We start from the raw sequence: 16100 nt of genomic DNA on the forward strand, positions 1-16100 counted from the left end.
AATATGTCAAATGGTTATAGTATCAAATATCTCTGTTTACTCAAAGATTGCTTATTGTATATATCATATCATAATAAAAATGATTAGCCTCCTCTGTTATAGAACAACAGCGGGGTTCCATAATCAATGTGCCTTTATATTGTCATTAGACGTGTATCGAGTTCACTAACGATGTTTTCATTATATTAGCTGTCTTCTTCGCCCTTTGTGAGTCTTTTTTTGACAGCAGGGGCTGCTTTATATACATAACATATCAGTGAGATTCTTCATTTTATATCAAACATGGTAATAACAAATGAGGGCCAAATTTAATAAATTGTTAATGTCCCGATGATATTAATATACCGGAAAAATCTCACGAATGCTAAATAAAGCTGATATTGTAGACTTATTGGATAAAGTACTAAATAACTAAAAATCTACACATAATTTTGTAGAAGCGATATAATATAAGGTCGACCTGTCAACGATACGACATGAGAACCTTAAAAAAAAAGCGCATACACCTTAATAGTCTCTAACAGTCTCTCAAAGAAAAATTTAAAGAAATAAATATTATGACTTATCATTCTCAGTACATTTATGAAAATTTAATATACGTTCACAAAAATCGTCACCTTTTTGCTCTCAATAGTGATTTTCAGTATTATAACACTAGAAATAAGGGATTGCTTGTAACTAATTCTAGTAGGCTTCATAAGATACATAATAGCTTTAAGGGTAAATGTATACACTTCTATAATAAAGTCCCAGCCACTGTTCAGGCATTATCTATAAATAAATTTAAATGTTTTATAAAAAAATGGCTCTGTCGTAAATCCTATTACTCCACTGCTGAATATCTAAATGATCGGACAGCCTGGGATTAGATTGTAATGATTTTAAAGCGATAGAAATGATTGTACAATATTGTATATTTTTATTGAAAAGAGCGCCGAATCAAATCAATCAATCAAATCAATTTTGAGAAAATAAAATAATTGCCTTATAAGCCTAATAAAAAAAGCGGCCTAGTGCGAGTCGGACTCGCCCATAACGGGTTCCGTAGCTACAAGTAAAATAATATAAAAGTTCTTGTAGTTTGTTGTAACTTTGATTAGTTTTAATAATAGTGTATTTTTTTTTTATTTAGTTGATAATACGATTTATGACATATTAAAAAAAACTACTTACTAGGTCCCGGTCAAACCAATTTTCGGTGGAAGTTTGCATGGTAAAGTACATCATATATTTTTTTTAGTTTTATCATTCTTTTATTTTAGAAATTACAGAGGACACACATTTTACCAATTTGGATGTGTCTCTTGCGCAAACTATTCAGTTTAGAAATAAAAAATGATATTAAAAACCTCAATATCATTTTTGAAGACCTATCCATAAACCCTAAAATTTTTAAGTTTTAATTCCAAGTATGGGGAACCCTCAAAATTTATTGTTTTTTTCTATTCTTATATGAAAATCTAAATGCGGTTTACAGAATACATCTAATTACCAAGTTTCAACTGTATAGTTATATTTTCGAAAAAAAAAGCCAATAACCCTCTTGAGATTCATACAAGTGAATGTGGGCGGCGGTGATCACTTGACATGAGGTGACCCCTACGCCATAAAAAAAATGTATTTTACATTTGGAATATATTTTATATTTATTTCATGGATCTTCAGCTTCTGCGAATAAATATACTTAAATTAAAACCTCCTCTATCTTCAATAGATAATAAAACGCTTCCTATATCTTAGGGTTGAATTGAAACAGTTTTATGTTGGGAACGTGAGACCGTAGGATACTTAGCCGATCGTAAATCTGTCTGTATGTCTATTTTATGTACGTACTACGTGGACTACATAATAGGTATCATATGCACATATCAAGATATAGTTCTACGACACCGAGATGAACTGTATTGTCAAATTTTGGTTGTTTGGGAAAAGTGAAATTAATTTTTTAAAGCGAATATTTTTTTTAAATCTTACTACCTTTATTATTTTAATACCTATTTAAAACAAACATATTATTATTAATTTAATAATTGGCTTTGTAATTAAAGCTATCTATCAGAAAAATATCATTAAAAGTAAGTAATTTTCTTCATCGAGACTCGAAGGGTTTGAGCAGGTTATCAACTGTAAATTAGATCCTGTAGATGGAGCCACAATCTGAGAGATGAACAAAACGTTCCAATATTTATGATCAATGCGTCACTCGGACGGTTGGCTCAGTTGATAAGAGCGTTGAGACAGAACCCGGGAGGTGCGAGTTAGTGTCCCGTGTCGTACATAAATTTTTTTCAAATTGTAATTGTGTATCTAATCGCAGAAGTGAGGGATATCTGTTAAAAATAACAAATTGTTTAGAATTTAGCATTAATTTCAGGAAATAATCTATATATTATCTGCGTCATTGATTAAATGTTTTAAGTTTAAGTGATGCTTTAAAAAAATGATAAAAAGATCCAACTGTTAGTTTCGTTATTTAGTTTCTCTGCAGCAAAACTTGTACAAAAGATACGAAACTCAAAATTTGATAACAAATATTAGATTTCCAACGAGAAAATCCAACATTGTACGTCGAACAAATAAAAATGGGCACAGGGAGTAGGAAATTGCTGTGTCCTGCCAATGTAGAACTGATTCGGGTTGGGCGGGAATGCAAAAGGCAAAAAACGCAAAAGGCAAAAAACAGGTATCGCCAAAGCCGACAACTTTCGTTTTTTCTCTTTTTCCACTGCCCATTTTGCCTTTACTGTAGCTCGGAGGTGTTTAAAACTTCAATTGTTTGAAATTTTGTTTCACTTTGACTTTTTGGTTAACTTTTCGCTTCATACTCAATGGCACGCTTTAAGGTATACATGATAAGTCATGCGTCTGTATGTTTTTTAAATAAAAAAATAAGATTATTAGTTCATCAGTAATACAAAAGTATGTTCATCTTCACCTGATGTCAAGTAATTATTGGTATTTGGTACTGCAGCACTTGGTTCGCTTCATCCTGTATCGTACGTATTAGTTATAATAATAAATGTATTATATTCAAGTAACAAAAATTACTATTTAGTTAATCACTTTGAATGTGGTATTAAATCCATTTAAACTAGGATGCCGCAGTCACTCGTCGTACCTGTGTACAAAAACGAAACAAAACAATAAAAAGAATCTTTCGTAACTTGGCGTTATATTTAAACATGAGGAATAAGCGCCTTATTTGGTCAATCATGTTTGTTTTTAAATATAATAATTGAATCAAGTCGAAATACAAAATTCTGTTTCGACCATTGTCGAGGTTACCTAGAAAATTTCGAAAGCTTTCTATGAGTTTAAAATTTTTTTAAATCGGTCCAGAAATGGCCGTGAAACAATTTAACACATAAATCAATTGGCGTCACCCAGTGGGAGCTCCGCTCTGCTTCGCTTCGCTTCGCTCAATAAAAATGATAGAGTTTATCATTTGTGCACGCATCATGGAAAAACTAGATAGATTCAATTCAGTCCTTTAAGTTTTATTCCTAAGACACTTGGCTTGTATCCAAAAAAAAAATACTAAGTTATTTAAAGTTTTAAGAAAATACGATTTTTATGAGCACTACGTGCTTACTGTATGTATATATGATAAAGTCGGAGGTATCAGTACTTAAATACAGGTACAATACTTAATAATTAAAATAACTAATAAATACGCTTTCATATAACGTAGAAAATAATTTTCAATAAGTTTAAGTTAGGATTAGAGGATGTTTCTCCATTTTTGTTTGATTTACAATTGAAACATGTATTTTTTAACTATTATTCAGTATTGCTTTTAGTCTTGGTTTTCGGCACAAACATAGTGTCTTTGTGGCCGGTATTGGAAATAAATTAACAGCTTATTTTGAAGATCCTGGTAAAAAATGGTAATACTATTTAAATTATTGCATCGTCATGGGGGCTTGATAAATGTGCATAGAAAATCACGTCATCGACATATACCAAGCTATTCATAGCGTGTTAAAAATATATGTTTTATATGCGTTCACTGGTTAAAAACAATAATAGCTTAAATAGCTTTATAAACGCTATAAGCTATTTTATGAATCATAAAGTTGGCAACCGAAGAGGTTCATTTTGATACCATACCGTTTTAGAGTAAAAATTTCCTTAATACCAGCCGACAGCTGATCGCATATTAAATTTTAAATATCGAACAATCTTGTCGTTCAATGTGCCGCGAAATCTGTCTTGGGGAGTCTTTTAGGTTCTTATCCAAAGAATAATTTATGGATGTGGATATATTTGACTACTGTCATTTAAATATTAAATCTGTATATCTAGTTTATTAGTACTTCTAAATGGTGTAACACATTAAAATTTTGAATACAAGAAGTGAATTGTTTACAGACTGTAGTGCTGCCGTTTTGGAGTCCACACATCGATTAAATATAATAATATACACATTATATATATATAATGATTATCATACACATTATAAGAATTATAATAAATTCCCAAATTTTTTGTAACGTATTTGTTGATATAAATTTCAATATATCATTGGCTATTTAATAGTTGTAGTGACGCAATATAATGTATTGATATAAGTAGAGAGCTTAGAACTTTAAATATTATCTTGATAGTTTGTTATTTTTAGTGATATCCCTCATATGGGATGAAATAAACAAATTTTATTTATACCAAAATTTACGATCGATGCGGGATCCGAAACCGTGTCTCTCGGGTTCTGAGCCAATCGTTCGAGTGACATGATCGAATCTTGGTATGTTTTGTTCAACTCTCAGGTTGTGGCTCCATCTACAGGATCTACTTTACAGTTGATAACCTGCTCAACCCTAATAATTGCATATTAGGAAATTGACTTGAGATGTTGCTCTTTCAAATCTAAACTTAAACTAAATAACACCCTGTTTACATAATGAATGAAAGTTTCAATTTATTTCTCTTTATAATCAGGTGCTCAAATGCAAGTAACACTAAAAACAGTAAACAGAGGCTATTGTTCGTATTAGATAGTAGCTGCTGCCTGCGATGTCGTCTGTGTGAATGCTATGCATCATAAAAAATACCTGTATATTACATAACAATACGTAGCCTAAATGTAATTCCAACATTCTGTTGATATCTTTCAAAATTAGATTAAAATCTATTCAGAAAAGTGACAAATATTTTATAAAATACTTTTTTGTATTCATAAATATGTCCAAGTCTTTATGTCGTTACGATTTTATTATATACTAGCTGACACGGCAAAAAAATATAAATTGTATTGATCTTTTGCTTGCTAGTTGATAAGAGATGGCGCTAGTTGTATTCATTAGTAACAATCACACTTCTTTTATATTTTGTATAATTCACACTATAGTTTTATAAATTATAGCCTATTTGTTATTCTGGTGTGTAAGCTATATTATTGTAAAGTTTCATCAAAATCTATTCAGTAGATGTTGCGTTAAAGAAGTTCAAACATACATCCAGACATACAAACTTTCACATTTATAATATTAGTAGGATGTTTGACAGTGCAAGCCCGATCAGACTGTCAGGATCAAAGTTTTTGTGAAGTGAAACTGTCATGTTAAATGCAATTAAACACAACGATGGACAACCACGAAGATCGTAGCCATGTGACCACCCTTTCCCCATCATGTATATAAGTATAGATAGTCTCCAGGAGAATCATGCAGTCCAATCTCCAGTCCTGGCTCATAGATGCATGGCCATTACACAGGGTTATAGGCCAAAAAAGAAAAAATTGACGCGATGCGTTGCCCTGTCGGAAATATTCGAGAAATTTTCGAAGCATCCATACATTATAAAAATTGCAATTAATCCTGCAGGGATGAAACCCGTAACACATTACTAGATTGCCGGGCATTGCTACTATTTTTACCTTAGAACCAACAATACACAAAACAATATCATTTACGATATGTCATAAGAGTACAGCAACAAATAATTCATAAAAATCAAGAATCCGTCTAATGTCTGACCATAACATAAAAAGTTCGACAACTAATAAAAAATCTATCTCAATTTATTCACCTGCCGTAAATTTCCAATGAAAAAAGCTATCAAAGGACGCCTCTATGTGGAGCAGAAGCCATCAAAATTCGTGGCAGTCCTCCCTTCCTGGGATTCTGTGAGATACCTTATATTAAAATGTAATAAAATTCACCAACGGTAATATAATTTCGCGGCATGGCCCGGACATTAGGCTGTGAATTCATGTGACATCATTTAAATGACAAGTTTTTTGTTGTTATACTATTATTATAGCCCCTAACAAACTTACTACTGTTAGTTTGATATTTAATCTAAAGTAAAATTTATATAAGACTCATTATCACATTATAATAAGGAAAAACAATCTCAATATATTTGACGTCTGTCTTATAATTGCAATTTTATATTCATTTGTTTGAATTTAATATAAAAACGAAACTTACTAATTTAAATGTTAGTAGTTTATAGAACACTTAAAAGGTAGTAGAAAGTATAAATCTGTATTGTGCACCCGCCTTAAGTAGGCTAGTGGGAGTTGGATGGGGGCGCTGTCGGCAATCAATCGATAGGGCCCGGTTGCCAAGCAACCGATCATGTTGCAAAATAAACAATCAGAACCCAAGCCTAGTCGTGAGCAAATTTACTTTCTTATTTTATTACTCGTGTCAACATTTTAGATAGATATTATCCGATTTACGAGCTTCTGAATCATGTGTTTTTGATTCTTCACCGCCAAAATGGTCCTACTGCCTGTTTGTACGCCGGATGTTTGCGGGAGAGATTTCAGAAGTTCATTGAAAAAACCGAGCCCAAACTATCCATATGGACTCAAGACAAGGAAGCCACGGTTGGTGCCAGCGTTTACCATCCAGGCTATGCAGAAGAACACGAAGGTCATACCACCTCCGAAATGTGGCGTTTACGACCCTCTGCCGCAGAGGCCGACTATGTTCCGAAGTTGTTATCAGAGAGGCGAGTTTCCTGTGTGTATCGAGTTCACTAGCTGTGGGAAGAAACTGTCTTGGAAGGTAACAAGTGGCTTTTTATTAAAAATATATTAAAGAGACCCCAGGAATATTATAATATTATCTCTTAATTAATACTGCTCTAATAAACTATTTGAATCAAATATTAGAGAATTTAAATATTGACACACTCTAACACATAATATTAACTTGCCCCAAACTAGGCATAGTCTGTATAGTACAGGCTATGTACAAGATATATACAACGATATATTTAATACAATACTATTTAAACGTACATAAATTCATATAAACATCCATGACTCTATTGTAGTAAACAATATTGGTTAGCATTAAGTAATTGCTAAATAGGTCTAAATTCAATTTATTCATTTGATATTTAAATAAAATTTATTTATTTGCATCACTCATGGTTATATAGTTCTTTAAATGTATTTGTACGGCACGATTCGCAAATTAATCGGCATACAAATATTAAATAGAAAAAATTAAAGCAAAACAAACACTAAAATAGAAAACGTTATATAGAATTCTAAAATCATAACTGTGTAGTTTTCATATATATAACTCTTGAAAATCAAATTTAAAGTTAGAAAACTTTCAAATTGGCTGCCGCCACGCGTACGTGTTTTGAGTTTAAGACGGAACTTTTTACTAGTTGCTGTTACATAATAACCGGTTCCCTAAATAGTGATTTACAATTGCATATCCTGTTACCCTTAATGAAATATCGTTTTAAGTTTGTAAGTTAATTCCTGATATGATTTTAAAAAAATGCATGGGGGTTATGCACATTAATCTGTATGCACAAAGATCTTAAATTTGACCTTCCGAAATCGGCAACCTCTCCGCGCCACAGTATGCTTTAGAACGGCAAGATTTAGCGCGTGGTCTGTCAATCCGCATTATTTTACGTGTAGATTGTTGTAGATTGTAGATTGCTGATAATTATGATGATTTGAGTGAATGTATACGAAAGCTATTGAAACAAGCTATAAGACCATGTAAAATAAACCAAATGAGAGTCACAACTTGGTTAGGGCGTAGTACTTTCGGTTTTGGTGTATATGAAAAATTCTAATGAACTTTCCAATTTTGGAAGGTTGTAATAACGTAACCGTTGCTATAAGTACCAGTTCAGAAACTTCAAAGAATAATAATAGTAATGAATAAACTATTATTATATTATTGAAGATGTATTATAAAATTGAAACCGATATTATGATTTATTTTCAGGTTCCTATTGAGAAGTTAGATTTCCATCATTATTTGCCGATGTTCTTTGACGGTCTTGCTGAGGGGACATATCCCTTTGCTTTCATAGTCGAGCGTGGCATTCACGACCTTGTGACGAAGGGGGCATACAAAGTGCTACCAGTTGTCCCGCAACTTATTATTCCAATTAAAAGTACGTATATTTTCTTATCTTAGCGTATTATAATCAATTATTTTCTATATTAAAATAAACGATGTATTATTAAAATTATACATTCAAATTATGCACAACATCTTAATTTATTTATTGTGTATCCATTATTATCACATGTACAACAGTTATTTTAATGAAACAATTTACATTTATTTTTAACTTATTTGTGTTAGTTTTCACGTTTGAATATCTTTGTTGTGTCACTTTACATAGATTGCAATTAAAACAATTTGTAAAATGATGCGGCTGTTAATGTTGATTTAAAAGAGTGGCAATGAGTTTCTTGTCACAATTTTTATTTATATAAAATGGAGAAAATGCTCAAGAGACTGACGTGATGACAAGTGATGAGTCAACCGCGTATGGACATTGACAGCGTCAGGTATCAAGAGATGCGTTGCCGTCCTTTAAGTTGGGACTATATTTTTGGCTTGGAGTTGCCGAAGTCGTTTCGGTTCCGTATAATTTCAGCAGATAATAGATTCCAAAAAGTGGCTGTGGGCGGCAAGAACTACCTTGTAAAATTCGTAGTTATGCCAAACGTCATGATGCGGCTGGAATTCGGCTCCTGGCAACGCTAACAACGCCTCTGAGTTAGCCGAATGATATATGTGGTGGGAGATGCAGTGGCAACTCAATCTCTTCTCAACGCCAAGGAATCAAGCCGATCGGAGATGATTTGATCGTCGATTACTCGAGCCATTCTTCGTTGTATGCAGTCAAATGGCAGAAGGTTGTACTGGGGAGTGCTCTCCCATATATGAGAATATTACTTCATGATTGGCCTAAGTTGCAGCTTATATAGTTGACGGTGGTGGCTTGAAGTGAAGTCATATAGTAATGTCTCGCTTTACTGAATACTAATACTAGGCCTAATTGGCCTTCCCGTTCAAGTGACCGTAAAACCGAACATCGCTCGATATATCGATTACAATCTTTAATCTTTTGGCATTCATAAGTAACTTTTCTTTGACGTAAATGAATTTTGATTTGATTTAAATAATTTTATTAAATCTAAGAATCATGAATCATCTGCACAAAGCTAAATCCGGCCACTGACAAATTTCGCATCCAATGGTCACTCCCCATAAATTCAGTAATTCTTGTGTGCGTGTGTATGTCACTGAACTCCTCCTAGACGGCTGAACCGATTTTATTGAAACTTTCTGTGTGTCTGCAGGTGAATTCGAGAATGGTTTAGATTCACAATTTAACTACCTCCTGAACGGTTGGACCGATTTTGATGAGATTTTTGTGTGTTCTAGTGAATTTGAGATTGATGTGTGTCTTCGGGTGGATTCAAGAATGGTTTACATTCACAATTGAACTACCTTCAAAACGGCTAGACCGATTTTGATGATATTTTTGTGTATTCCAGTGTATTTGAGATTGGTGTGTGTCTTCAGGTGGATTCGAGAATGGTTTAGATTTCCAATTAAACTACCTCCTAAACGGCTGGACCGATTTTGATGACTTTGTTTGTTTCAGTGAATTTGAGATTGGTTTAGATTCTCAATTACGTCCATATAATATAATTCTCCTGCTCATGTGTATGTTAGTGAACTCCTCCTAACGGCTGGACAGATTTTTCAAATTTAAGACGTGTGTACAGGACAACGTCTGTTGGGTCCACTAGTTATATAATATATCTGTATCATAATACACAGTGACACGCCGTGTGATAGCGAGACATTCGCGACTAAATAAAATGTCAGGGCTCTCATAAGATGGCTGTAACTGTAGAGCGGACTCTGACAGATTGTTCTGCATATTATGTAATACTTGTATTTATTATTTTTGATAATGATTGTTTGTTTGTATGGAAGATATTACTCGCTTGTGATTCCCCTTAAACTAGTGCTGATATATTTGATACAATAGAAGATTAATTCATCCGATCACATTTGCCGCCATAACATATAATAAATCTGACGTAATCATTTATTTTATTGCCTTTAAAGTTTTGATATGAAAGAAAAGTATTTTTAACGTCCATCTCATCATTTTAATCAGAATCATCAATATTAACTGTAAGTTCGCAATGTATTTAGCAAAGTTCTTTTCCTGTATGAAACAAGGTGCTAATAATCTCCTTGAGTATCTCTTTTCTCACTCTTATAATGTTCAGGTTGATAAAATATTAGTATATGAGCCTTGTAAGTTTTTAAAATATTATTAAATTATAGTATGTGATGATTTCTCCGGTAAGCTCTAAACAAACGTATTTAATACATAATCTTAGTTAAAAGAAAAATATTCAAAGTAGCTCAGCGATCGCATTACATGTAAAATCTGAGAATTAGAAGGAATTTGATTATTTTAGATGTTCGCTCAGCCTCTCCATCTCGAGGGGATCGAGTTACGAAACGCGGCGTAGAGCCTTGCTCTTGTTTAAATTGAGTTATCTAGTGATAACGGAGCTTTTGTTTTGCCTGGAGATTTTAATGGAAATTTTTAAATTACTAAGAATCCTCTTAAAGGAGCCGGTGAGATTCAAAATATGCGAGAAGCCATACCATGCGATTTTTCGTTGAATTTCAAAGGTGCGGGCGACGCGAAAAATTCCTTTTTATCCTATTGATTAGATTATCGTTAGACTGACTGATAATCAAATTTATATTTAAATCAAGTTAACACAAGCTAAGCCATACAGAAGCTTACTCTTGGTTAATAAAAGCAATGGGAAACAACTTACATCGGCTCTATGTGTTTTACTGCGGTGCATTTTTTTCTCTAAACAAAAGAAAAAAAAAGCGCGTTCACCTTCCTTAAAGGCCGGCACCGCTCCTGTGATTCCTCTGGTGTTGCAGGAGATTGTGGGCGGCGGTGATCACTTAACAACAGGTGACCCGTACGCTCGTTTGTCCTCCTATTCCATAAAAAATAGTACATACGCAAGCACTATTTTGTTTTGGTTCAATAGGTTACTTGACTACATAAATTAAACGATTTCAATAATCATAGGAATTTTGGGTTTTCAATAATCCTGAACGGTACGTCATTCACTTTTTGAAGTTTAAATCTTGTTATTTTCGTAATGGAATCTTTTTAAGTGAATAATACTTTAATGATACACTAAAGTAAGTGTTGCTACCTTTTAAACTTTTTTTTATGGAATAGGAGGACAAACGAGCGTACGGGTCACCTGGTGTAGGGTGATCACCGCCGCCCACATTCTCTTGCAACACCAGAGGAATCACAAGAGCGTTGCCGGCCTTTAAGGAAGGTGTACGCGCTTTTTTTGAAGATGTCGTATCGTCCCGGAAACACCGCACAAGGAAGCTCATTCCACAGCATTGTAGTACGAGGGAGAAAGCTCCTTGAAAACCGCACTGTGGAGGACCGCCACACATCCAGATGGTGGGGATGATATCCTAACTTGTGGCGTGTCGTGCGAAGAAACTTAGAACAATAATAGTTCTATTTCGTATTACTAACCCAAACCTTCATTAAGTTTTCATGTTCTTAAGATGACGCTGTTTTATTTAAAGAAATGCATAATAATTCGATTATCAATAACTTAAATAATTTTGATCTTAAATCTAACAACGTTTAAATTAGACACATATCATCAGTCTTGGTAGAAGGGTTTCAGTATCATCAGTTTTTGATAATATAAGTAAAATTTCGACAACATTATTATTTTACCTTACGCACAGTATGACGATATTGTTATACTCTTGCATACGCATGTCTTGTTGCTTTGATCCAGATAATTCGCATTACTAATTGCTATAATGAGCACATGCACAAACTACTGAGACCTGAACGCTCTTTAACTCATGAATCATGTAGCGTTGACTCAACAGACCTAGTTAACTATAGACGGAACCTTGACTGACTGTTGACTTGTGAAAATTTTGATATGTGACATTCTATGCAGATCAAATATAATTTTCTTGGGTTTTGTACCATTGAAATTCAAAATAATAAAATATTGAATTTAAAGGTATGTATACCAATAATGCTCTAATAAATTGGCTTTACTAATCTAAATGTTTACAATCAAGTTATTCTAGTAAATTGCTTATTTAATAGAAAGACTTATGATTATAGCAAATATATATATATATAATGAAAATGGTCTTGTTTGAGGCTCTTTTACGCCTCAACCACTGATCGTATCGACACGAAACTACCACAATTTGATCCAAAATTTATTATGGCTACATTTTGTTTTATTTTTAAGTTATTTCCTTTTAAAATTCGCCCAGCGAATCAGGCGGGAACGGCAAGTATAATAAATATATTGATCACTCTATATCTTATATACCAATGATATAATGTATTACTGGTTTCTCATTAAGGTATTTTCACACAGATGCACTCGCAACAAAGCGCCCGTCTGTGTTGTGCCACGCTCTCACCTGTATACAAATGCTTGTAACGGGGTGCGACCGAGTGGGCGAAGCACTCGTTCCCTACTACAGGCAAATATTGCCAACCCTCAACCTATTCAAAGATAGAAGTCGTAAGTATTCATTGTATTATAACTTCATATTATGTATAGCATTTTGATTAATGAATACGTAGAATACTAAGCAATAACAACCTTTATATGATATACGTTTTGTAATTATATTATTAGTGCTGACCCAAAAGTAAACAATATATACGACATTCTTTTATTTTTAAGAAAATACAAAGGAATATGTTATAAATATTATGTGTTTTTTTAGGAAAAAGGAGGACCAACGAGCGTATGGGTCTTATGGTGTTAAGTAATCACCGCCGCCCACATTCTCTTGCAACACCAGAGGAGTCACAAAGCGTTGCCGGCCTTTAAGGAAGGTGTACGCGCTTTATTTGAGGTACCCATGTCGTATCAACCCGAGAAGTCCGCACAAGGAAGCTCATTCCACAGCTTTGTAGTAAGTTGAAGAAAGCTCCTTGAAAATCGCACTCTAGAGGACCGCCAGATCCAGATGGTTGGGATGATATCCTAATTCATGGTGTGTCGTGCGAAGGTAGAATTAAATGTGTCAATCTTCACATTTTTATTTTTAAATCTTTCTAATACTTGAACTATAGGCGAGCAAAGCTTGCCCAGTTAGTAACTTTTTTCTTAATGTGGCAAAGATGAAATAAAGTTTTTTGAGTTATTTGCATGTGTCGAATAAGAGATAAAAAAGGTTGCATGGTTTACTTATTTATATCTTTAAGAAACAATGGATTAACAGTTGTTTCAATTTATTCAAGAAACAGACAAAAACGTCCTTTATTTTCATTTACCTAAGATTCCCTTAAAATATGAACATGTCGTGAAAATTAAGCTTTTATTATCCAAAATAATTTTTGTATTAACAAATATTTAAGGGCAATACTAAATATAGCACAATAATCTATATATATAAAAATGAATTGCTGTTCGTTAGTCTCGCTAAAATTCGAGAACGGCGGGGCCGATTTTGCTTATTTTGGTCGTGAATAATTTGTGGAAGTCCAGGGAAGTTTTAAAAGGTGAATAAATATGAAAATTCCAAAAAAAAAAAATTTATATAAACATTTAAATTTTTCCTTTGATGTGTTCCCCGTCGTTCAGAAAACTAATTGAATTAATATTTTCAAATGATTTTACGAAATAATTCTTGATGTTATGGTATTTACAAATTCATAAAAAAAAACATTATTTTATTTATTTTATTATACAGAACAACGTCTGCTGGGTCAGCTAGTCATTAATAATTTATACTATACCACTTTCACATTGAAAAGACACTATCAAAATGGCTGTTTTCAATTTGCTCAGTGTCGAATATAACACGTCAATAAATCATGCGGCGCGGCAAATTGTCACGTGTATGATATTGTTTGCAGTTTAATAGAGTCGGCTCAAGTAGATTAATTACGTTGTCGGGGTAAAGGCGTGAGGCGCGAATATCTGGCATGTCTGTGAGGCGTCGGGCGACATAACGCCACTGCGGTTCACGCCCGACCGCATTGTTGCCGAATTGTGTGCCTGTAGCAGCGTAGGAGCGTAGCTGAACGTGGCTACATTGATCTAAGTGGCTACGACTACCTGAGTAGAGAATTGAGCCGGCTGTTTATAGTAATATTATAGGCAGTTGTCACACTTCTGGTGAGAAAGTGACTATCAACTATTTCTCGCTCAACTAGTGTACAACAGATGTAGATTCTGGGTTAATGTAAGACACACATCCTCACCGACTAGGGTATCAAAAATTATACTCGCTGAGTGAGTAAGCGAGAAGCTTGGCTTCTCCCAGCGGTCATTTTATACTACAGTGCGAGTAATCGCCAACCGCGCTCGTACACTGGCTATAGCTCAGCGGCAAAACTATCAGAACCACACTCGTCTCTATCTACTCGCTCACTTGTCTCTAGATTTTTTTTGTAATCAGTTCACCTTCATCGCCAGCGGTGAGACAAGTGCAATAATGAACTTCCAATTTTTATAATTATTTTTCAATCTTATTTCATTATCAATTGTATTACATTTTGATTCCATATTGCTTTAATGCTTTTGTTTATTGTGTGTGAGACATGATGTGATAGAGTTTGTACCATTGGTACATAATTACCACTCATATATTTTTGATCAAATAGACTTACGAAATATTTAATATGTGGATGTATTTTAGGTAACGTAGGCTCTGGTATTGACCAGTCGTCTTCCGAGGGTGGAAATGTTGCTGATATGATCGAAGAAACTCTCCAGATTCTCGAGAGATATGGAGGTCCAGACGCCTTCATCAACATCAAATACATGATACCAACTTATGAGTCATGTGTTCTTAATTAGTTTAGATAGTTTTAGTTTAGTTACACGGTGCGGAGATATAGACTAAAAATTTATCGTTTTGTTGGGACTGGGCTTTTTAAATTAATGTTGGGAATATTTAAAATTAAGAGGTTTGGTTTCCAAGAAATGATTGTATAATCTCAGCAACAGTACTCTTGTAATTTTATTTGTTTTTATTTTTGTTAGCTTTTTATTGAACTGTTAAGTTTATGAATAAATTTTATGTAGTGAAATTTGTTGTTTTGTTTTACAATATATTTAATCACTAATTTTCTCAATGGAATAAGCAGACTTCCGTTTTAGATTTAGTACGATTGATCATATACATGCATTATAACAAATTGTTGAAAAGTATGAAAAATTTTAAAAACCTCTGTATTTAGTTTTATCGTATATACCAAAGCATTCTATAGCATAAGCCACAGCTCTATGTGAAAGTGACAAAGCAGTTTGAACATCAACGGAAAGTATAATATCATATTACATATTTAAAGCAATTATACAAGTTATGTTCGACTGGAATCGAGAAGTGAAGCAATATACATTGAAAGAGGAGTGAGACAGGGTGACCCCCTGTCACCTAAGCTATTTATTTATTGCTATGTTATTTCTAATATATGCCTTCACATATTTCAAAACATAGACTGGAAAGCTAGAGGACTAAAAATCTATTACCGCTATTTAAAACATCTCAGGTTATCATATAGACATTCAGTCTGAAACATCAAAAGATATATGTGAAATGTGCACAGCATTATCAAGAAAGCTTGAAAGTAGGATAAGAAATGAACGCTTCCAAAATCAAAATAATGACAAACAGCATCAAATTACCTGTCAAAGTAAAAAAAAAACAAAATAGATTATATGTTAACAGATACACCTAACTGAGTAAGCAAGTATCATTTAACGTAACAAATAACGAAATTGGACT

The 16100-nt window shown here is 33.4% G+C and overlaps 2 protein-coding genes across 5 annotated transcripts in view; one reads left to right on the forward strand and one right to left on the reverse strand.

The window, feature by feature from the left end:
- The window catches only part of LOC126968704 (CUGBP Elav-like family member 4), a 737944-nt gene that overhangs the window by 435219 nt on the left and 286625 nt on the right, over window positions 1-16100 (reverse strand). The gene's annotated exons all lie outside the window — the stretch shown is intronic.
- Window positions 6564-15402, forward strand: LOC126968738 (parkin coregulated gene protein homolog). The gene is made up of 4 exons (XM_050813847.1): window positions 6564-7019; window positions 8214-8385; window positions 12728-12877; window positions 15009-15402. Exons 1-4 carry the CDS (start codon window positions 6729-6731, stop codon window positions 15167-15169), a joined length of 774 nt encoding a protein of 257 aa, XP_050669804.1. The 5' UTR covers window positions 6564-6728; the 3' UTR covers window positions 15170-15402.

Source organism: Leptidea sinapis, chromosome 16 (assembly GCF_905404315.1).
Source record: "Leptidea sinapis chromosome 16, ilLepSina1.1, whole genome shotgun sequence".
NCBI lineage: Eukaryota > Metazoa > Arthropoda > Insecta > Lepidoptera > Pieridae > Leptidea > Leptidea sinapis.